Below are 24,801 nucleotides of genomic sequence, written 5' to 3' on the forward strand. Positions count from 1 at the left end.
GTTACGGCAGCCCCCCTACAGTTAGCCCACTTTATCCTTGAAATATTACGACTTTTTTCTCGAAGTAGTATGACTTTTTTCTTGAAATATAACGACTTTTTTCTTGAAGTATTACGACTTTATTCTCAAAGTCTATTTTTATTTTTATTAACAGTGGCCTAAAACGCCTTCTTAGACTTGGGCCCCTTTTACGTGCTGTGTGAACGTAGCCTAACAGTGGCTTTAAATGTTATTAAGGTTAACTACAGCAGCAGTACAAATAATTCTTTGCAGAGCAAGTATGTTCACTGCAAATTAAAAGGCTGTAGTTTGTCCCATCAGTCTTCCAGTGAATTACAATAGCAGTGCTTAGTAATAATTATTATGATAACAGTGATCAGTAATGATTTCCTTCAAACTTGAATCGCTTGGCTCCCGAGTGGCGCAACCGTCTAAGCGTTGGCCCTATCAGGAGATCGCGAGTTCGAGCCGGGAGTCCGAGAGAGCACAATTGGCCTCGCTCTCTCTGGGTGGGTAGGATGGCCCCTCCTTCTCCCCCCCATCACTCAGCGCGATGCTAGTCAGCGCAGGCGTCTGTTAGCTGACGTAACAGATCTGGCGGTTGGCGCTTTCCTCCGAGCGCGTTCGGCTGTCCAGTGACGTTGTGTGAGCGGCAGCTCGAAAAGAAGCGGTGGTTGGCTTCACAGGTCTCAGAGGAAACCTGTGTTAGCCTTCACCCTCCTAGCGTTGATAGTATCGTGTGATTGGGGGAGTCCTAACTAGCGGGTGGAATTGGAGACGACTAAATTGGGGAGAAAATCGGGAATGAATGAATGAATAAATAAATAAATAAATAAATAAAACTTGAATCGCTTGGAACGCTTGAAAGAGCTTTGCTGACGTCAAGGTCGGTTATGATTGGCTTACAAATCTGATTTGATTGGCCAAGCTAGGTGTTATGCTTTCCACAATGTTGGCCAATTAGGTTTGCCATCTCCCCTTATGGGATCTCTGATGTGGCCCCGTGAATACTACATATTCGGACATACTAACTATTCTCGCGCACTGCTTTGACGTACTATATAGTATGAAAGTATGCCTCGGACGCAGTCTAGTTCATCTAGTTCACCGTCACAAAACTGCAACTTGTAACAGTTACTTATTATTTTTTCTTTACATCTTAAAAGAACAATAATGTCAAACTCAGTATATAGAAATGTTAAACTCCTTGCATTATAATCACGTAGGCACACTGGTGCACAGGTTAAATGTAACTGAAAACTTCTCTAGTAACGGGGCATAATCATGACGTCTTAGCTGGAAGACGACTGTGTTTTATATATCTCTAATGTAGTAACTTTTCCGTTTGTTTAATATGGTAGACTGTGATAGACTACTAGTTCTGAAAAATGTAGATGCGGAACCATGGAAAAACATCTTGTTTCTAGAGGGAGCATTAATTCATGTGCGTCACGGGCGGCAACGGAAGCGGCAGTCAGCGGGTTGCTGAAGTCACTGAAACTAACATTACGGTGAAGTAAAGAGTCGTGGATCATTGTCAAAAGTGCGAATTTGCAGGCTGAGGAGACTATGAAGTTCCGAGCGAAGATAAATGACGTGGGATGTCTAAATCATTTCACACGTAGGTAAATAGATAAAGCTAACATCTAGCTAACTAACCAGCTACTTAACTAGCGTTAGGTAGGTTAGGTTATTCATTTCAGTCACAGTGTTGTCTCCGATTATGCTTTGCATGTCAGTGAAGAAACAAGAAAATATACCTAGCTAGTAATGAAATGGCAGGGCTTGTAGTTTATATGTGCTTTGTTTAGGTGAATAATTAAGGCATGCATAGTAGATAATAACGTTACTTTGTCACTTGGCTACTAAAACCTACCTTAAAATGAAGGAATAGGACTTTCTAAAATAATACAAATTGGGTTCAAACTAGCCCAGAGTGTTTTTTCATCTTTAAATTACCACAATATGTTTAAAAGTGTCTGATTTAATTGTATGTGCCCATGAAGAATGTAAGTATGAAGACTTAAAACACTGGGCCACTAAAACGCACCTTAGCATGAAAAATAGAACTTTCTGAAATTTTTTCTTTTGGATTGGCAGGTTATGTTCAGCCTTAAAGGTTGAATAATTTATTGTTTAAAAAGGCCTTACTGTACTGTATGTGCCTACAGATGGGTGACAGAGGCAAAACCTGAATAAATGAGTAGAGAAACGTGACGAGGGCAGATGCTTTCAGACAGGTGTACTGCTTGATAGAGTTAAGCAGTTAACATCCTACATTTCTCTGTAACATGTACAAAGACGCTGTGTAGGCCCAGCTGACCTGGATCTAGATGAGTTGTGGAAAGTTAAATTAGCAGACAAAATACTTAAGTGGGTAGACCATTTGGGATTTGCTGTAAATGTGCCTATCTTGTTGATTCTTTACTGAACGTGTGGCTCCTTTGGCCAGTACCTTGGGAAGTAGCTAGTAGGATCACAGAAAAAAATATTTTTGTAAAACTGGATAGAAGTTTAATTATTATTTGAATTGTGGCTATAGCACTGACTAAAGTTTTATGTGCCCTTTGTGGCTGTCTTTCAGTATGGCACATTGAGCTGAAAAATGTTCAGCTCGAAGCAGTTAACTATGTGTGCTGTGCTGACCATTCAGATGAAGGTGAAGGAGAGACTAGTGGGTGCAATTGCCACATAGGGTAAAATGTTTGATTTCATAGATCCAAATTATTACCAAATTATCACTACATATCCAAATGATAGCTAGCTATGCTAACATTAATCAACTTGCTGCTTTACTGATGCTGATTTACTATTACAACACTGGTGCTGCTTTGGGGATAAGTGCAGCTACTAGCCTTGAAAAACACAGTATGAACCCCCAAGAAAAAAGGCTGCATGCTTTTTGTTTTACAGTCTTTAGTAAAACACAGTGTAATGCTTGTTTATCCATTATCCGTGCAACTTATTTTTTGCACTTGTAGTTCTGTCAGAGTTTAAAAAAACGGTTGACATTGTTAAATGTTGACATGATCATCACCTCTTCCCCCGGAGATGCCTCCACACCCCTACTCAAAATGCCATCCAGTCAGGACCAAGGCAGATCTGCCATGTATTTCTTGCTCCGTATGTTTCTTTTGTTTTTCTGCTACATGCAATCCCTTAAAATGCCATAGTTTACTTTTATGCACCTATGAAGAGACTACAGTGTAAGGGATTAAAAGACAGGAATAACTGGTTCAAAAATGTTGGGCCACAAAAAGTCATGATATCCTGGAAAAATAGGGCATACTAAAGTAATATAACTAAGTTTCACCCTTACTGTAAGCAAAGTGTCAGACTGGTCTAGAGTGATCTTAACCCATAAAATACCACAAAATGTCTTAATGGACTTTTGTGTGTCCATAAACAGATCACAGTTTAAAAGTGAAGACATGTCAGACCACTAAAATCTACCTTGACGTAAAGCAGTGGTTCCAAACCCTGGTAAAGTACCCCTGTCCAGCACATTTTAGTGTTTTCCTGCTCCCAGCACACCAACTTTGTCATTAAGGGCTTGTTAATGAGCTGATTAGTTGTGTGTTGGGAGCAGGGGAAAAACTAAAATGTGCAGGGCAGGGGGTTCTCCAGGACCAGGGAACCACTGACATAAAGGAATACAGTTTGCTTTTATGATTTATAAAATGGCCTAGTTTTGCTATATGTGCCTTCATACAGCCTATACAGGCTTGAAACACTTTAGGCTACAAAAACCTCATCTTAACATCAAAAATACCACTTTGTAAAATAGGAATACTTGGTTTCAAATGGGTACAAAGTTCTGATACAGACATTGAGACCTTGAGTATTGCTGATACCAATACTGTTTCTTTAAATAATTTCTTTAAAGAATTTCTTTAAACAATTTTTGAAAATAAGCATTCAATTGAGCTATTTCTAAGAGAAGTGCTTCACTTAAGAGGGGCATCTAAAAGTATGCTAACATGCTCAAACTACTCACTCTACTAACCCCACAGGAAGAAATACATAGTTAAACACGTAATACAACAATGTGTGCTATTTCAGGCTAGATTTGTAACGGGATTCAATCGGATTCATTATTTCTTCTCTCCAATATCAAATCCAGCATTTTCTACTGATATCTGCCTGATACCTGGTATCGGATCGGTGCCTTCTGTAGTACAAAATCATCTTCATCTTAAAAAGTACTCTTGGGTGGCTAGGGGAACGGGGGTAGGGTGTTTAGTAGGGGTGTGGGGAAAAATCGATTCTTAGATGCATCGCGATGCGGACGTGGACGATTTTGAATCGATTCACAAACGTCAAGAATCGATTTTCTAAATTTGAATTGATAACGTAATGTTGACGGAATGCAAAAGGCAGAACTTTGCAAAGTGCGGAAGTGCAGCGCCCAGACAGTCTGTGGCATGCACACTACATTAAAAGCTAGCGCAGGGGTCGCAACCCAAATGTTAATAAGAGTCATTTTGTCCTTTTAGCAAAAATCAAACCACCTTGGGAGCCAACATTTTGAGTCCATTTTACCATCTTGGCTGTAAATATGTCTCAGTATGTGCTAAAGTCCTAGTACAGGCTAAAAAATAAACAAAAACACAGACTTACTTTGCTCTGCTTTAAGCTTTAGCTCAGCTGTAGCCACTTTACTTGCATCACCATCTGGAAACTTTCCCACAAAAGTAGAACAGTTTCTTGTAAAATGTCTCTCAATGTTACGAGGCTGAAGTCAGTTTCTCATTCGCCAGGTTCTCCAGTTCGAATTTTCCCGCTCCATCTTCAATGGTGCCAGAGGCGCCAGAATGTAACTGCAGCACCATTGAAGGTGGAACGGGAAAATTCAAACAAGAAGCTGGAGAACAAGAAACCGACTTCAGTTTCACGTTTTTTTAGTGTTTGACAGTCTCTCCTTGCAGATTAAATGTATTAGGAAACCAGCTGGAGTGATTTATAAATACAAATAAGACTATTGGTCTCCAAATTATTGATGTTCATCTTAAATCTTTCTCTTTGCCTTTTCGTTAGCTACTAGCTAGGCGAACTAGCAGTTATAGGCTACATTAATTTCAGCGTTTAAGATCATTTATTGTTAAAACTGTGTGTGAACGATCAGCAGAGCTTTGTTTTACTGCAAAGGAGGAGGATTTTATTTTTACCTTGAAATCTAACTCTGATGTGGAGCCACACCAGGCCAACAAAAGAGCCGCAGGTTGCCAACCCTTGAGGTAGCGTATGGAAGCACTTTGGCTTCTGTAGAGTTAAGAGGGAAAACCATATAACAAGTTTCCACACATTTTCTGCCTGGTTGTAGTTGCTGCCAACCAGAGGACCATCGATCACGTGATGTCAGAGCTTTCACACAAATCGAAAAGGACGAAGCAAATTACAAACTGTATCACAACTTTTATTGCCAGGGATTTGTATCTGTATTCAGTTGTTGAGAACCTGGGCTTTCACGTTGTGTTGCACACTTCAGAGCTGAGATACAGTGACCCGTCTCAAAGATATTTTACTGACGCAGTGACGCACCCCACTCTCTACAACAAGAACAAAACCGAAGTTATTGTATCGCTAAAAAAACAAGTGCTGTGTGGACATCCATTACCACAGAATCTTTTTCACCGTAACAGCACATTTTATCACAGATGAGTGGCAGCCTGCGTCGCATGTGCTCCAAACAAGAGCAGTGAATGAGAGCCTTCCAGTTGACTTGCCACATCACTTCCATTTGATTTATTAATAAAAGATATTGGAAGTAAATTCATGATGGATCATTACAAATACTTTGTTTTAAAAGTTCCAAGTTGTCATACAGTGAGAAAAAAGAAATCCTCTATAGAAAAAAAAGATGCATCAAGATGCATCGATAATCATTTTATAATCGCATTGCAGCCCTCTGAATTGTAATCAAATCAAATCGTGAGGGGCCTAGAGATTCCTACCCCTAGTGGTTAGAGTGGGGACGGCTGTGGAAATCCATATCTGACATCTAAGGTGGAACAGATCATTTGAAAAAGAAGCAATACAATAAGTACTTTAATCTTTCGGTTTTGCAATTAAGGGCTTATGTTGCTTTTATTCCTTATCAGAGTTTGTGAAATTTTGCTGATGTAAATGTTTTAACAGGTGTGCTGAATACTATTACAAAACTCACAAAGACCTGTGTTCTACGGCTCACTGTGGACAACATGTATTTTGTCCTTTCTGGCAAAGTCGCCAATGGTGGAGTCAGCATGTGGTGTGAGTTACTACAGGTGAACTTAAATTTATTTTTGTAGAATTTTTTAGCTAATCTTTGTATATAGAACTATTTAGATATTACAGTTCCTTAGATTATCTTATTACTAATTTTGTATAACTTCACAGGTTTAAAGGCAGCACAGATATTTAAGGGCTGTTACAAAATTTGATGTATATAAATACTCTTAATTGTGAGTGAAAAATGATCACAAATGTTTTACTCTCTTTAAGGTGAATTTTTTTGACGAATATCAATTGGAGGGTGTGTCAGCAGAAGCTAATGAAATCTGCTTAGAAGTAGCACCAGAGAACCTATCCAGAGCTTTAAAAACTGCCCAGAATGCCAAGTCTGTCAAAATAAAACTGACAAAGAAGCACTGTCCATGCTTCACTCTAGCTGCAGAACTGGTAAGAGCAAGTCCTTTTTTTAAAACCTCATCTTTAAAAAAAGAAAGAAAGAAAGAAATAGAAAGAAAAGAAAAAAATGACAACGTTTATTCAGTATAATGTTTGGCCTATATGCAGTTAACATGATGAATTTACGTTTACAGATGTTATTGCGTTTCTGCAAATACAACATTTACATTCACATGAAATGCAGATGTAATTGAAAATCAATTAGAATTAGCTATTGTTTTCATCATTTGCGATAATTTTCCTTTGTAAGCAGCAATACATCTCATTTGTCTTTAAATATATAAATGTCACAGGGTGTGTCATAATTCTCATTTATTCTCATTCCAGGTTTTCTTTCAGTGAAATGCCAGTTTTCACAGTACATATTAGTTTGTACAAAACAGAAAGCAAAATTTGTGCATGTCTATAGATATTGAACAGACTCACCTATGAATAGCAACCATGATCTACAACAAGACTCATTTTACCTTCTGTTGTTAACTTGGTTTATTTACTCTTCTCCAACTTTTAAGCCTTCACTATCCTCTATCAGTCGCATCGTAACCCATGACATCCCTGTGGACATAATTCCCAGAAGGCTCTGGCACGACTTTAAAGAACCTACTATGCCAGATTTTGACGTAAGTGATCGGGCACTTCCCCTAGTCAAAGTGTTTAATGGAAGATTTGAAAGAGAGATTTAAAGTCCATGTAATACAGAAATAATTGATTTTGTCACATCTAAAGTTAGATTTCAAAATCACTAAAAAATGTGTGGTATTTTCTGCTCTGAAATGCTGGAGGCCTGTCCACTAAAGGCGCTCAGTACTCGCCCAACTGCGGGAAAGGTGCAGCCTCTCGTCAGCTTTGTGTTCGCCAGAATTTAACTGCTGCAACGTTTAAAGTGGAGTGGAAAAAATCGAATAGGAACCTGACTTCAGCTTTGTGTTTACCAGAATGTAACTGCTACACTATTTAAGGTGGAACGGGAAAATTCAAACAAGAAGCTGAGTAATAGGAAGCCGACTTCAGCTGGGTACTAATGTTAGCATATCCATCGGCTTGCTAGATTGGGCAGCAAAGCCTCTCTTGAATTGAAATGAAGCCGCTAATATCGCTTCAGCTGACACAAACACACAGAATTTGTTCCATCTGTCAGCTTTACGTGTTTGAGCCACCAGAGCCAGAATCCAGTTTGGAGCCAGAGGACACTGACTTACCCAAGAATCAGCCTTGGTCCTCTCAGTCTACAACAGACTGATAATTTTTTTTCATCCCGTTTATGCAAGTTAGCAACAGGTATTACTGAGTAGCATAACCTAGCCAAATAAAGTTAGGCTGGGAGAACCACTGATGCTAATGCGCTCTAGTTTTTATAGTGTTTAGGGCAGGGGTCGTGCTGAGTACGGTTCCAGTGCTGATGAATGTTGAAAATCACAAAAATAATGAAAAACCGTTTAACTTGCTAACACTACAGTTCAGTACTACATAGTGTTTTTTTCTAACATGTAAAAGTGTTTAGAAACAAATCTCTGAATTTACTTTACACAGACTTTAAGATGGATTATCAATTTGTCAAGCATTACTGAGATAAAATTAAGTGACAAAGTCAATGAAAGAAGTATACTAGCATATTGTGTATCTGCTGCATCTGTATTGTGTTATTAATTATATGAATTTTGATGCGTTTTCCTGTACTTGACAAATAATAGAAAATTTGACAATAATAGAAAATTTCACAAGAGCACTCCTCACTCTCACCAACAAAATACAGTCTTATATGGTACAACAGTGACTTCCCAGTAATGAAAAAATACTTCTCCACATGTAGATAAAAGAACTGCACATCTCAAACACATTTTTAGGAAAAACACTTTTGTTTCATTCTCAAATATAACCCAGAAGCATGCCATTGGGAAGAATCCATTTCTTGAATTTCTACATCCCTGATCCATGTTTGAAAATCAGTCTAAAAGAAATTACATTTGTTTCATCAGTGTCAGATGTCATTAACATGTAATTAGTAAAGAAACCCCTGTCCAAAATATACAGATCAATATCCAAATTTGATCTAGCAGTGTCTGTACTATCATTGAAATTCTAGTGCTGACACAGATCTTGACACAGATTCTTAAGAACACTGTCAATATGACTAGTAACACCAGTTTGTGTATTATACAATGCAGAGTACTTCACAATTAACGTTTTGTAGAAATTTGTTCACTTAGAGAAAGAATAATCTGTATTTTTCCATTCAGTGTGTATATATATGTATATATGTATACGTATATATGTATGTATGTATGTATGTGTGTGTGTGTGTGTGTGTGTATATGTATGTATGTATAAATGGAAATCGGCCTTGGTCAAAAACAAAACCACTGAATTCAACTCAATCTGGACAGCACTTATTATCTTCTTACATTGGTGGGGAGATAGATATACCAGGTATACCATATAGCCATACCAAATATTTGTAGCCTGCTGCTCACTCACTGTTGTGGCACTGATGACAACAAAATGTTTGGTTTAACAATTGTACTGGAAATGCTCTTTTCTAGTTTGTTAATGCGCTCTTCCACATATTTAAATTAGATCCTACATTTCTCTTTTGTCTTCGGTTTGAGAAATGAGTAACATCTCTTGGGAAATTGGGTGAGTTTTTAGATTTACAGTGCTGTGATATATGGCAAACAAGTGCAGCATGCAGACCATTTTGACTATGAATACAATTAAAGAGCAGTTACTGAATTCTGTGAATATTTACACTCTAACACAGGGTTGTCCAATCTTTGTGTTCTGCAAAAATGTGTTTCACCATTGCATCTCTTGTATTTTGAGTAAACAGGAGAAACGCATCAAAATTACCTAGGTAATCAGTCATATATTACAGATGCGGCATGGGTGGTTGTTGATACGAGATGAATGGCTGATGGCAGATAGTTGAGAATTCTTTTAACAGGTGTCTTAAAAATAATAAGCATGCTCACAAGGTTTGATTTTCAAGCTGTAGCTGGCCTGTCCTACCTGGCATCACAAGTGTGATATTCCATCATTCTGTTTAATATGTACTAAAGATACATTGCCATAAATTCTTCTGGAAAAGTTGGAAATAAACATGCTTTCCTTTTTCTCTGTCTTGGGTTTGTTGTGCATCCATGCCCTTACCTCCCTCTGTGCAGTTGTAAAATTACATTGTCTTTATTTTTCCTCTCTCATTAATGTTTCTTGAAGTCTAAATGAAATCTAGACTGAAATCTAAATCTTTTATTTGTAGGTTAGCATATATTTACCCCCGCTGAAGACCATGAAGAGTGTGGTGGACAGAATGAAAAACCTCTCCAACTACTTGGTGAGTATGAGGAACTGGTCAATATCATGTACTGTGCACCGCAGGAGACATAGTGTATTTGTGTTTGATTTATAGGAACTTGTTAATCCAATAATGATACAGACTTTTTGAGAATTGATCTTGATTTCAGAATAGAAATTCTTCCCACTGAAAACCTGTGGAAAAAAGTAACTTTTCCAAGACATGGTTAAAAATACAAATGAGAAACAGTAGAAGTGTCCCTTTCAAAAATTCAGATAACATTTTATAGGACCTGGGATTTACTAAACTACCCAGCAAGACAAGTATAGTATCTGAGATTGTTATTTTTGGTGTGGCTTGACCACAGATTGACAAGGACGTAACAACATCAGTGAACCGAGAGGATGGTTTGACATGTGACAACACAGAGTTTCCTGTTTTCAAAAGGATTTGTCAGGTTTAAGGAGAATCTTACCTATTGTTAAAATGTCTTGTAATTGTAAGCATAGTTAAACCTAGTGTTTAGCAGTCCTCGTAAAGTTACATCCATGCAACAATAATTATTTAACCTTGTGTGTTTTTCTAACTGCCAGAGGCCTGTGGAATTTAAATTATGCAATTATGCTTAAACATTATCCCCATGGGCAGGAACTTGTGGTGCTAAAGCAATTAACTCATGCTGACCAATTGTACACTGGAGGAGCTGTGAAGTGAAATACATTTGTAGATGCATACAAAAAAAATGCTTTGTATGTTTTGTTCTCGCTCTCACACACTCAGGTAGTGGAGGCTAATCTGAATGGTGAAATGAATCTAAAGATTGAAACAGATCTGGTGTCTGTCACAACACACTTCAGAGATCTTGGCAACCCTCCCTGGGGTGAGTTTACTGATTTATGTTCAAGGAAGAAAAATTAAACACATTACATGGCAGTGTTAGTTACTTGTGGTTGGCAGCTACCAGTAGCCCTTTACACTGAAATACCCCTTTGCGCTAGCACACACCAGTAACATATTAACGTTATATCTACATGTGGTTGACACAAGCTGCTTTTGTTTATTTATTTTTTTTAAAGTTGCATTGCTTGTCTAGTCAGCTCTTTAGCGAACACTGCTCGGCTAGTTAGTGCTATCAGCTGCAGTACTGAAAGACGTCACAGCTTTGTTTAACAACTGAGCTTGCCTCCTGTAATTCAATTTGTAAAATATGTTGTTTTTACACAGGGCGACACATGACTCCAAACCTGTGTTACATGAATAATTTAAAAGAAAAATAGAAAACACCAGAGATTAACTACACTTGGCAAGACGCATTGTGCCATTATGGGGCCAGTTCACAGTTCATGGAGTGGCTGTGGTTAAGGGTCAGAGGACCTGTTACTCTAAATCAGTCGACCAGTAGACAGTCTTCTTCAAAGACCCATCCCCCATAAAATGTGCCAGTACATTTTACAATTTAAAAATGCTATCAAAAATGTGAGCACAATGTTTTTTATTAGTATTTAGCATACTGTTGCACTAAATCCAGTTAATCTGGACTAAATTTGCTCTCTTTATAATGAAACATGGAGTTCATCAGTGTTCTAGTACTGTAGAAATATACAATATCTACAGTTATCACAATAACTATTTTGTCGTGTTGCCCAGCCCTAGTCAAAAGCATTATCAAAATCAGCAAAAGCAAAAAGAATTAAAGCAACATTACTCAATATTATAAAAAAAAAATGCTATAATATTTTGTAACTGAAATTTTTAATATTTTGAAACTTTTGCTTGTGGATTTAATTATTTTATTTAAACTTTGGGAGCAAATCCACAGGCATGTATTTTACTGCTTACGGTAGAGGTCAGGAACTGCCAGAGACTTGCCGGCTTTTCTACAGTATTGAAGGGTAGGACACTTAGAGTGCATAAGTTTGTGCTGAATAAGTCACTTCTCTTTTTTTAATCCAACGGTTGATCAGCTTTTACTGTTAAAGGAACGTTACCGCAGTTACTGCATTAACCTAGACCAAGCACATGCTTAAATCAAATAAGCAGTTATTTGTTAAGTTATTGGTGATTATAATATTATTTAATTATTTAATATTATTTAATATTATTAAAATTCCAAAAAGACACTTTAGGTCTTATTGGTTTTGCATCACATTAGGCCAGTGAGAGACACCCTTCAAATGACTTCAGAAGGCAAGTCAGTTCTGGAAATATTTTACATAGAAAGTACAGTAAACTAGCAACATGCAGTGGTGCACTAGTCCTGTACGTCAATGAAAATAGATAAAAAATATTTTAAAATCCTCTAGTATTAGTATAGAAAGGTGTAGACAAAAAGTATGCATTTTGAAGACTACATAGAAAACATTATGATCTCCTAGCGTCTTAATATTACTCAAATGATAAAGACAGAGGCTAAAGCCTACAGATAATAGTCAAAAAGGGGGAAGGCTCATCAAATAGCAGTTACCCAACTTAGCCACGTATCTTTTGACAAGTTTAATTGGTAATGCGTTCTTCTACACCATTTAATCTACAGCCTACACCTCTCCTCTTGCACCTTCAGTTTAGGGCAAAAAAAGGGCAAATCAGATAACCAATTTTAAACACGCAACGTTGTGGTATATTGGAAAGTAATGTAAACTTGTCAGTGGTTCCTAGGTCTGGTTACACTTGCTAAGGTATGATTGGACATAAGCTAATTGCTATGACTCTTTACTACCCATGCTTCAAAGTCATTCATATGCTGTTATATTATTGATGACTGTAAATTGCAAAGTTTGGTATTTGTCTGAACTGCAAACTCAATAGCCAATGATGCATGTTCCTTGTAAAATGCCATGTGTTTATTACAATATCTGTAAACAGTTTCAACCAGTGCTTTGTTGGAATGGTAATCTGTGCCATATTTCAAGCACCACGCTCCACCATTAATGACTAATTCAATTCACTAACTAAAGGAAATGAAATTGGACACGTCCCTGAAATTTCATAATTATCATGCTCAATGGTGTTTTCAGACTCACAAAATTTTCATATTTTGTTGTGTCACATTGTGAATTTGAAATATTTTTTCCCTCTCCGTAATCTCCAATGTTTTGTAATGGCTGAGCAAGTGGAAAAGCTGCCCATGATTGAGCTTACTTCATATGCTCTTAAATACTTCCTTTACTGGCTTACCATTCCCTCACTCTCATTGACTCTAATCAGGTGATAATGCCATACAGAGTCAGAGCAGAGACGTTGAAACCATGGCACATGCTCGTGTGGATATAAGGAAACTCCAGCAGTTCCTTATGGGACAGCAGGTCAACCCTAACAAGTCCATGTGCAGTGAGTACCTTACAGAAAGGGGCATGCTGTATGAATGACATCTGATTTGGTTGTAGTTTTTTGCACAGCTAAACGTGGAGACACAGATTGTATTGACTTGGTGGGAATGAATTCTAATAACATTTGCTGCTTCAAAAATTTTGGAGCACTGGACAGAGGTAAACAATGTGAATGGACAACAGTGTATTACTGTTGTGGTTGTAGTGTCCCCTTTTGTTTGCTGAAGAAAAGAATAATAATTGTTAATGGGGTTGGTGGGTAGGTGATTGTGATTACTGAGTCTCTTCCCCACTGTTTTATGTAGAAGGGGAAACATTTTATGGTATCAGTATTTGATGTGATTTAATGTGTATTTGACTTTGGATTATGGATGAATTAGAATTTTGAAATATTGAAAGTATGAAAAATCCAATAGTAAATTAGGAGTTTGACATGTAAATTAGCTTCTCTCTGATGTTTTATGTCCTCTTATTGAAGAAACATTAGATGTCTGAACTTCATCACTGCTCCATCAGAGGGCAGTGAAGAACCTGCATCTTATGTTTTGTTTAGAGTTTATCTTTTTACTGAAAAGAAGGAAACAGAGAATGAGTGTAGCAGTCTGTTAAAGGCTACTGCACACCAGACAAGAAGCTCTGCGCCATGCTGCCAGAGCACCGTGCTCGGTTTTCTGCTGCTGGATAGCACATAACAAGCTCAATGGATATGTGGTCTGGATTCAATGTAGTACAGTAGTAGTGAGGTGCTGAGTGGTGACTGTCACTGGTTGTGTCCAGTTTGTCTCCTACTTTGGATTAGTGGTAATACATACAGTCCAACAATACAGCTGAAAGGTCAGCATTGTCATGTGCGTTCATGAAGGCTTTAAGAAAAAGGGAATATCCATGGCTCTTTGATTAAGGCTCTCATCGAAACGCGTTTTATTGCAATAACGTTTTTTTTAAGTAAATGAAGAGTGTCATGATTATTTACTTTGAAGATGTGAATTCACGAAGGTTCCTATTTTCTACTTCTTGCAGATATTGTTGACAAAAGGATTATTCATCTGATTCTTCTCCAAGAAGATGTGTCTCTGCAATATTTCATCCCGGCTGTAGCATAGTGTTGCATCCAAGAATTTTTTTTTGGTTAAGTCAAAGATAGGACCACACCATGTTACATATTTCGTCACTGGTGAGATAAAAATGAGTATACTTTTTGTGCAAATGATTCATTGTCATGAAGCTGTCTTGTAATTGGCACCGTAAGATTTTATTGCCAAAGTAAAACAAGTGTTTGCTTCAGTGTTTAAGATGCTGTAAAAAAAAAACAAAAAACTTTTTTTTAAAAAATTTAAAAAATGTATACACCCTCTGAATTGTTTTCTTTTACTATGTGTGATATATTGTTTGTTACACTGAAAGAGCCCAAAAATTAGGTCTTCTGTGAAAAGCCCATTTGTACATGATGCACCTCTGTCCCATATGAACAGTTAGACACAATTTATACTTACTGTACAGCCTCAGTGAAGAAGCCAGCATTATGGTTTCAACATTTTGAGAGGGGTGAATTAGGACAGAGATATTGGCTGTTTCTCAGTGTGCATTCTTGTTTGTTTGTGCTCGACATCATCTTCCACTGCCCAGGTTGCATTCCATTTTTATTTATTTATTTTTTTTTTTATTAATTAAATCTTTGCACAAATGAAGTATGTCCAGGGAGGAGAGAAAGAAAGAAAAAAATAAATAAGTAAATAAACAAAAAACATTTTCTAGATAAAGTTCAAATTCACTATAAAGTCCAAGACAGTGCTACAAATATTTTGCCATAGTCTTTGAGTGTTTGAGTGTCAGAAGCAAAAATAAATGAAAAAAAGAGTTTCTGGGTATAGGTAATATCAATGGACAACGCTTGCAAATTGCAATTACATGTGGAACAGAAATACTGGCATTTTGGAACAAAGCACAGATTTTTCTATTAATCATACCTTCTCTATCGGTGTGTTAACTGGATCAAATGAGGGTATTACAGAACATGGTGGAAAAGTAGATCCCTTATACAACATTCTACTGATCTGCCACACTTGCTGCAACAGTTTATTACAGTAGCTGGTTGTTGTCTAACCTAAAGGAAACTTAAACTAATGGTCTCTACCTCAAATTGACCTTTGCACTAGACAAAATATTTAGCACTGACCTATTTCAATTTTCAATTTGACCTAGGTCAAATTAACTCTTTCCATCAGAATTGTGGACACTGCAAGTATTTTGTGGAGGCTTCTGGCTCTACTTTGCTGAACTTTGGGCCTAGTGGGCCTTGACATTGGATGATCAAAACATGCCACCTAAAGCTTCTGATAACACTACTGAGGAATATGTTGTCATGACTCAAATGCGTGAATTGTTGGACCAGCAAAAAAATATTTAAAGAACTTTGCTTGAACAACAAGAAAAGAGCTTTAAAACTTGTGTACAGATCATAGTTGATTCTTCAAACAGGAGGGTTGATGATCTGTCAAAGCAAGTGTGATCTCAAGGTGAGTTTAGAAAGGAATTTGATGATTTCAGACTTTCATGTAAAACGTGGTCCAAGAACAGTAATGAAACCAGGGCAGATTTGGACACCGTCTGTAAAAGTTTGATTTCAATCTCAGACAAGACAGACTATTTGGAGGGCCAATGAAGACAAAATAATATTGTTGTTCATGGCATCAAAGAGTCTATCAAAGAAAATGTATCTGAATCTGAAGAAAAAGTGAGAAAGTTGTTCAGAGAAAAACTACAACTGGGACTGGGAAGCCAACATCATCTTCAGGAAAGCCCCAGCCCATTGTGATTGAAGGACAAACTTGCTGTTCTGGATAAAGCTAAAATCTTGAAGGGCTCAGACATCTTTGTTAATGAGGACTTCCCTGAAGCTGTCTGACAGAGAAGGAAAGAACTACTCCCAGCAATGAAGGCAGCTTGAGAGAGAGGTGATATTGCATATTTGAGATATGACAAACTCATTGTTCATCCACCAATTCAAAATCCATTACAACAAAAAAAGGTCAGTGTTCAGAATTTAGCTCATTAATTTTCACTATTGGTTGTTTACACAGTGCTTGTTTGGTTTACATATTTAAACCACATTGTTTTTTGTTTGCATTATGGATTGTAACAAATGTGATTTTGAGGCTCAGATTTTCAAGCCATTTGATCTCTCTACAAGCAACTCATAATTTTGAAGTTGACCCAGACTTACTTTTTTTTCCCTCATTCTATGTCTCTAATATTTGTACTTTTTATAATGAAAGCCAGTTTAATGAGTTGTGTGTTTCTATGCCTTCTAATATACTCTCCACTCTTCATTTGAATATAAGAAGTGTTTCCTGTAACTATGATAAATTCATTCATTATTTATCTACGCTTAAACATTATTTTTCTGTTATTGCTTTATCAGAAACATGGCTTACAGAAGATTCTAAGGATATTTTTAAACTTCCTAAATATAACTCGGTTCATTAAGTAAGAGAAAATAGATCTGGAGGTGGAGTATCTCTGTTTATGAGGATTATGAATTTAAAATTAGGGATGATCTCATTTTGAAATCAGATAGGGTGGAGATAAAATCTGGTTTTTTTTTTGTTTTTTTTTTGAGCATTCTGGCACTTTTAACAGAAAGAATGTTATTGTTGGTGTTATTTATCGACCACCTGACTCCGTCGTTAAAGATTTTAATGAAAGTCTGTCCAGATCACTTGATTTGATAAATATGGAGGATAAACTTTGTTATATTTTAGGTGATTTTAATATAAATCTTTAAAAAAAAAATAAAGTAGATACTCCTACTGGGGATTTTCTTAATATTCTTTATTCTAGTTATTTTTTTCCTCTCATCTATAAATCTACATGTTACAAGTTACAGTTAAAGAAAATTCAGCAACTTTGATTTATAACATCTTAACTAATTCTTTAAAAGGAAGTGGTGAAATCTGGAGTACTGATTTCTGATTTATCAGATCATTTTCCCATTTTTTAGTACTCTTTGATTGACCTTAATAAAACTAAAAATACTAAAGAAATAATACACAAACGAATTATGAGTAAGTCAAATATTTCTAAATGTAAAGACATGCTTGCTAATACTTCATGGAATGAAATATATGAAGAAAATAATGCTGATTTTGCATATCAAAAGTTTATAAAAGTTATTAGTCTTAGCTTCAATGAATGTTTTCCAATTGGCACTTTCAGCAAGAAATATAATCAAGACTTCAAAAAACCTTGATTTACAGTTGATTTATTGAAGATGTTGAGGAAAAAAAATAAATTGTATAGAAAATATATGGTAAATCCTACTCCCCTTATACATAGTGTCTATAAATCCTATAATAGAAATAAGTATATTCATTCTATTAGCGCTACAAAAAAGAAATATTTCAGTGAAAAATTTATGAGGTACTCAAAGTACACCAAAGCGACATGGAAAATAATAAATCAGCTGTTACAGAAAGAAAAGACTTCTATGGAGGTGCCTTCACTTATGTTAGATGGTGAAAATTCTCTTAATGATCCATCTCATATAGCTCAGAAATTTAACATTTTTTTTGTAAATATTGGTCATGAATTAGCTAACGATATTCCTATTTGTCGTGGTAATCCACTGGATTTTATTACAAGAAATTATTCTTTATTCTTTATTATTCTTTATTATTACTTCTTCTTTTAAATCTACAGATATTCAAGAAATAAGTGACATAATTGATGGATTAAAAATATCTTCAGCTGGCCATGACAATATTTCTGCATTCCTTGTCAAGCAGGTGAAGCAATCAATATTGCAGCCACTTACTCACATTTCCTCTTTGTCTATGAAATCAGGTGTTGTGCCAGAGGACTTAAAGGTTGCCATGATTATTCCTGTTTAAAGCAGGTGATCCATGTTGTTTTAATAACTAAAGACCTTCTTCCCATGTTTTTCAAAGATATTAGAAAAAATAATATATAAAAGAATTCTTTTTCATCTAGATTCTAATTCAATTCTTTATAAACATCAGTATGGTTTTTGAAAAAAATCATTCTACTTATATGGCTCTGCTTCACCTGATTGACAGTTACCTCTGTACTTGAAGAAAACAAATTTGCTTGTAGTATTTTTATAGACTTCTCAAAAGCTTTTGATACAGTTAACCATCAGATATTGTTGAAAAAATTGTATAAATATGGTTTTCAGGATATTACATACAACTGGTAAAAAAATATTTATTATATATATATATATATATATATATATATATATATATATATATATATATATATATATATATAATTATTTCAAACAGAAGGCAGTTTGTTTGTATTAAGGGTTGCTCTTCCAGCAAAAAAAAAATTGTTTTTGTGGGGTTCCTCAGGGATCCATTCTTGGACCATTGTTATTTCTCATTTATATTAATGATTTGTCTAATGTTTCAAATATTCTTACTCCAATCATGTTGATGATACAACCCTTGTTACTTCACATTTAAATTTCAACACATTGATTAAGGATGTTAATGTTAGTTTAAATGCCTATGCTACATGGTTTAGATTAAATAAACTTTCTTAATCATCTTTAGTGGTGAAAAATTATATTCTAAGAATTTATCTAAAATTATAATTGAGTCTGTTGAGATGCCTCAAGTGTCAAGTGCAAAACTTTTAGGAATTATTGTTGATGATACTATGAGTTGGAAAGAACATATAGACTGGGTTAGCAGAAAAAAACATAAATCTATTGGTATTATAAGGAAGATTGGTCATTTGGTTAACAGAAATTGTCTACTTACTCTTTATTATAGTCTAATTTATCCTTATCTTTCATATTGTAAGTACTTTCTCCACTACTCTTCACAAAATTTGGGTCCTTCAGAAATGTTTTCTTAGGATTGCAACCCAATCAGATTTATATACGTCATCTGCTCCTTTATTTCAGAAACTTCAAATTCTTACAATTTATGATATCAATATTTTTCAAATAGGTGTTTTTATTTATAAGATATTTTCAAGTGAAGGGAACATTCCAGAGCAGTTTAAAATTATTTCACAGTAAATTCAGATGTTCATCCATATTAAACTCATCAATCTTCATCCTCCTAAATTTCTCACTTGTAGAGGTAAATTTTCAATCAGATTTAGGGGCACTATAATATGGAATAGGCTTTCCCATTTGGCAAAAAATTGTTCTTCTTTAAAATCTTATAAAAGATACTTAAAAGATCATTTAATATCTGTACTGTAGTTATTCTTCTGTTGTTTTATTTGCTTCATTTATTGTGATATTTATTTTTATTACCGCTTACGAGTCAATATGGTTGTATAAATGTATTATTTCATAAACATATGTATTTATATTTCATATATGTATGGACACTTGTGCACATACATAACGCATATTCATATTCAAATGGTTTTGTTTAATGTGTTATGCTGATGCTAACATTTAAGTTATTTGAGATTTGTTTAATGTCATTATTATGTTGTACATTATTTTGCATTTTTCAGTATATTGTGTAATTTTATTTTTATTTAGGTGGAGGCTTTATATAAGCCTATTAGGTTTTTTGCCTCTCCCTGCCCTGTATGTTATCTTAGTCTATTTGTGTATATTTTAAATTGTGCAAAATAAATTTAATTAAATTTAATCTGCAGTGCTTTTTTGAATAAGAAAAGATGATTTTCTCTAAAACAAAAAATGAATTACATAATGTCTTAGAACGCAATAAATTTAGCTTTCTGATACATCTATACACTCTGTTCCAACACTAAATGTATGTGTTAAAAACAATTCTTGTTTCTTGAAAATCATTGCTTCTTTTCATGTTTTGAAACAGATAGAACCTTATAATTCCAAGCAGAAAGTGAGTTTTAAGAATTAGACGGTTCTATCTGCATTTCACCTCTTCCAAAAAACCCATTTAAAAATGTGATAGGGTTTTGATATTGTACATTTCAAATAAATTTAAGGGGGTCTGTCATTGTCATGTATGAAAGAGACGTGTTCCACATATCAGTTTTGCTATTTGGAATGCAAAATCTTTGAAGCACAATACCTCAGAACTGCTCAGAACACAGATAGAACCTTATAATTCCAAGGGGACAATATAGATGCTACAGATTACACTCACGAGTTGTTTCTATGTGTAACTGAAATCGCGACTGTAGCCTGTGCATGAGAAGAGGAATTGGATTCTGCAGGGGAGTTGGAATTCAGTACAACACTGGCAAACACAATATCAGAAGAGAAAGAACCATATCAACTTGCAAGGCAATGTTACAGGATTTTATTACAGGAGGTTGCAAACTTTCAAGGTTTATTTGGCTAGATTGACAAACACTGACCAAAGTTTTTGATGTGAGATGCATTTATTTCATTGAATGCTAGTCTGAAGTGGAACTAAGGTCAGATGACTTTTGGCATTCTGGAAAAACTACAAAACTCCCTGAGACAGGGATGACACAGATAAGGTTGCAGCCTAATTCGTAATCTTTCTTAGCCTCTCATGCTCCAGGTATATTTTGAATTTTCCACCTGAATTTACATGCACAACTCTTAAGGCAAATTTTTCTGTAACTGCATGAAATAAATGTAAAATGTTGGTGTATAAAAGCTTCCCTCAGATTACCAGGAAATGTTCTATGATCATAAACATAAGGCCACAACCTTACAATTTGCTGCTGAAAGCCAAAAGCCCTAGGTGCTCTTTGTATTTTTTTTTCTAAAAATAAATTCTTACACTGCATATCACTGAAAAGATACCATCTATGATCCAGCCTATAGCTCAGATTTGTGGACAAATGTGTCATCTTTCAGTTATTCAAGTCTAAGTAATGTACAACAGGTGGAATTCTGAAGACTTCCCCATCCAGCAGCAGTTCAGGTTGTTGTACTCAGCCAGTCTATAGCATTCTTTCTAGCAAGTTTTTATCTGCAGTGTTTTTTAGGCATTTAACCTGGATTTCCACATTCTACAGCCAGATTCCACAGCAGCAGACTGATCTGATCAGGCAGTAAACTCTATTCTACATATTCTACAGTTTGACCGGTTATAAATTAACATTTTGAAAACCTTAATGAACAGGTTTTAACTAACTGTCTGAAACATGAAAAGTGAGCAAAGTCTCGTGAACGACAAAGTTACTTTTGCTTTTGATTTCTTTCTTCAGTAGTTTTCGAATGATGTATGTAAAATGTTAATATATGTAAATTACCATTATTTGTTACTAAGATGATCGGCTCCCATTTAATGCCTATTTAAACTTGTAGGATTTCTGTGGACTGCAACCGCTGAGAGCTGAATAGAAAGCGTCTAAAATTACCATCGTCAAAGTCAAAGCACAACTCACCAACATTAAACTTTATGAGCCAGTTCAGCCTTTTAGCAAATAGAAATGATGGTCAGTCAGAGTTTTTAGAGTGGCATTTATTTATGACTATTATTAATGAAGGGTCTCAAAAGAACATCTCTATCAGATCTTTTGAAGAGTGAAAGACAACAAATTTTTAATAAATAAGGCAAATAAGGAAAAGTCTCTGGACAGCAGTATAGTTTTTAACTATTTAGCATTTGATCCAATGTACTGGAGCATTCTACATTACTTACTTGTTTCCGTATGTTTTAGTCTTACAGCTTTTAGTCTTAGTGTGCTGAGACTTTTTTTTTAAAATTTTCCTGTTAAAATAACTAATTTATTTCCTAGGGAGCAAAGCTTGTTTTCTGAACTTCAGGGTTTGAGTATACATGTCTAAACTCAAACAAATTATACTGTTATACAAATTCATAATGTGTTGTCTTTATATTTAAAATGTTGTCATATTAGGTTTGACCGTTTCACTAAAAGTGAGATCAGTGACTGTTTCTGTGTGGCACAATATTTAAGTCACATATAATCTATCATTCTGTTTCATAAAATAGTACAGTGTTTGTGTTTGACTTGTGTTTAGTTGAATTCTTGTTAAAAAGTCTCAGCTTGTTGAAATTATTTTTCTCTTTTCTTTATTTTGTTAAACATCCTTAGTTAAAGACAAGTAATCCAAAACTAATGGAAAGTAATCAGATTACATTACTTTAATATAGTAATACTTTGGATTAGGTTACAACTACATTTTTAACAGGTCATCAACAGGAATACATTTTTAAAGTGTATTGGTGTGCATGAGCACACACTAGCACACACTAGATTATTTATGAATGTGAAACCAGCCACAAATCTAGTGGAGACAGTTTAAATCCAGATCTATTACAACATGTAAAAGCTCTGTCATTTGACTCTCCAAGCATAAACTAAATCAAATACCTGCATTACCATCTTTAAAGTTTGAGTGAGACTATAAACAATGACAACTTTAATAAACAGTTAACAGAAGAGAACAAGGAAAACAAAAACATCACCTGCAGTCAGCCTCTAAGGGTCAGATAACAACTATGAACTTGAAGTAACTCTGAAACTACAGATGATGTTCTACTCTGACATTTTGTCGCTGGTGCAGGACTATGAAAGCCTACAGTGCTGTGACATCTGTCGACCAGTTTTACTTAGCAACAACAGCACCAAATATTAATGCACACGGTAAACACAAAATGAGTATTGCTTAAAATAAACTTCCACAATACAGCGATTAGTTTTTACCAAATGAAGCCAATGACAAAGACTGCTGCATCAGTTAGTTCAATCAGAGAGGAAGACCTCTTTTTTTAATCAATTAACGTTCACCCACCTACAAAGTATGCATGTTTTCTGGCCTTATGTGCCTTGTCCACCAGTGGTCACAACTTCATCCTGTTTTCCCAGTTGGCTCTACACAGGTCTTCGGCAAACCACAGACCATAGCTGTAGATATGCAGAGTTTTTCACAGCAGCCCTCTGCACACGGGACTAAATGATGATGCTCTGCATGCTATTACGCTTCTTCACCTCTACTCAGTGAACAGTGTATATCACCTCTGGCAACCGCTTTGTGAGCTTTGGCAGTAAAAAGCTTTAAAAGTTGTTTTCACGCCTAAATATTGCAAAATTGGTAGCTGTGCTCAAAAGCAGAAAACTCACAGTGCCATCTTGCCATGCCCACCTTCATTTCAAGTACCAAGAACAGTTAAAGCACCCAGATGTGTTAATGATCCACCCAAATAGGCCTATAATCACACTTACTGTTTCTGGGAGGTTGGAATTGAGCAAAGCAGTGTTTTCAGATTTTTGGTTGTAATTAGCAGTAGCGGAATCTTCTTGCTGGGTGTTATTGCAGCACTGCAACTGATTTAACTTGAAACAGTTGATGCCCTTAAACGACAGTTTGCATGATTTTCCAAAAGACAAAGAATTTTGGAGGTCCTGGATGAGGTAAACAAGGAGGGATGAAGGTCTTTTTTTTTAAAAAAGTCTGCGGGAATACTCTTATATGTAGCCTGCACTTCGAAAGTGCCAATGTTTACATTTCAAAGGGTGGCAGGAAATGATTAAAAACCTGTGCTGTACCGTTTTTGCTGTAATAACTGGGGAAAGGACCAGATGTCTTGGCAGTCTGCCTTTGGCCATGCTAGCGCTCATCTTGGAGTCAACATTCCTAGAGAGAGTGCTGCTATGCAGCTACTGTGGATGAAGCGGAAGAGGTACAACCCACTACTGACCACAACTACTACGCCTGTCCTCCTCCTTCTGGTAAGTATGCTAATGAACTTTTGTGTTTTTAATGCAATGTTTTAAGTCATCCACTGCATGTCATTTGTTATGTTAGCTTACATTTGCTTTAGCCCATGATGAACTCCTTTGCCGTGGAGCTGCAAGTCTAATGTTGCTAAACAGTTTGCACAATGCTACACTGGTAGCTACTGTAGCATATGTCCCCCCCTTCCTTGTTTACTACATTAGCTTTGTGGCTCCACTACGAAACTGAATAAGCAAACTAATTTTTTAGGAAAAGGAAGAAAATTGTAGATTTTATTTCTGACATTTTGCTTCCCACTACACACATAGGCACATTCACAAAACCTCTCAGAGTAGGAGTGTTGATGCTAAATCAGCATTCCTACTCTGCATAAGCTTCTTAAAGAGTAGTTACACCCCACTATTTTCAGCTAACTCCATCTGTGGTTGAACTTTGAAAAATGCTCAAAAATGGGAGGGACACTGCAGTGATGACTGGGTTTAGAGGTGGGGCTGGGAGGGAAACCAGGCAGGCTGGACTGCTGTGTTTTCATGGCTTACAAAGCTGACAATTTTTCTCCGCTACCATCCCTGTCTTCAAACTGTGAAACATACAGTTGAAGCACACAGAAGGAGTAATGCTACTTCTAAAACTATATGAAGACTTGAAAGAAAAGCAGATGTAAGATTGGAATCATGATTCAAAGGAACAAACGGATTGCGTATTTCTCAAAAAAATAAAAATGAAAAAGAGTTACAAATGATCAAAGATCAACACAATAACCTAGATAGCATTTGTAGCATTTTAACAGTCACAGAGGTATTTTTCACAGTTTGATGAAAGACTAATTTGATTTAGCACTTGATCAAGCACTG

The 24,801-nt window shown here is 35.8% G+C and overlaps 1 protein-coding gene across 2 annotated transcripts; it reads left to right on the top strand.

Annotated features, from left to right (window-relative positions):
• Nucleotides 1–1,427: 1,427 nt before the first annotated feature.
• hus1 (HUS1 checkpoint clamp component) lies at nucleotides 1,428–16,923 on the top strand. Of its 2 annotated transcripts, none has more exons than XM_036558586.1 (8): nucleotides 1,428–1,621; nucleotides 6,139–6,266; nucleotides 6,484–6,660; nucleotides 7,182–7,289; nucleotides 9,926–10,000; nucleotides 10,742–10,841; nucleotides 13,166–13,288; nucleotides 14,308–16,923. In XM_036558586.1, exons 1-8 carry the CDS (start codon nucleotides 1,570–1,572, stop codon nucleotides 14,388–14,390), a joined length of 846 nt encoding a protein of 281 aa, XP_036414479.1. In that variant the 5' UTR covers nucleotides 1,428–1,569; the 3' UTR covers nucleotides 14,391–16,923. The 2 variants fall into 2 exon arrangements, with proteins under 2 accessions (XP_036414479.1, XP_036414480.1); XM_036558587.1 differs by having other exon boundaries at nucleotides 1,514–1,625.
• Nucleotides 16,924–24,801: the final 7,878 nt, after the last annotated feature.

Source organism: Colossoma macropomum, unplaced genomic scaffold (genome assembly GCF_904425465.1).
Source record: "Colossoma macropomum unplaced genomic scaffold, Colossoma_macropomum, whole genome shotgun sequence".
Classification (NCBI taxonomy): domain Eukaryota; kingdom Metazoa; phylum Chordata; class Actinopteri; order Characiformes; family Serrasalmidae; genus Colossoma; species Colossoma macropomum.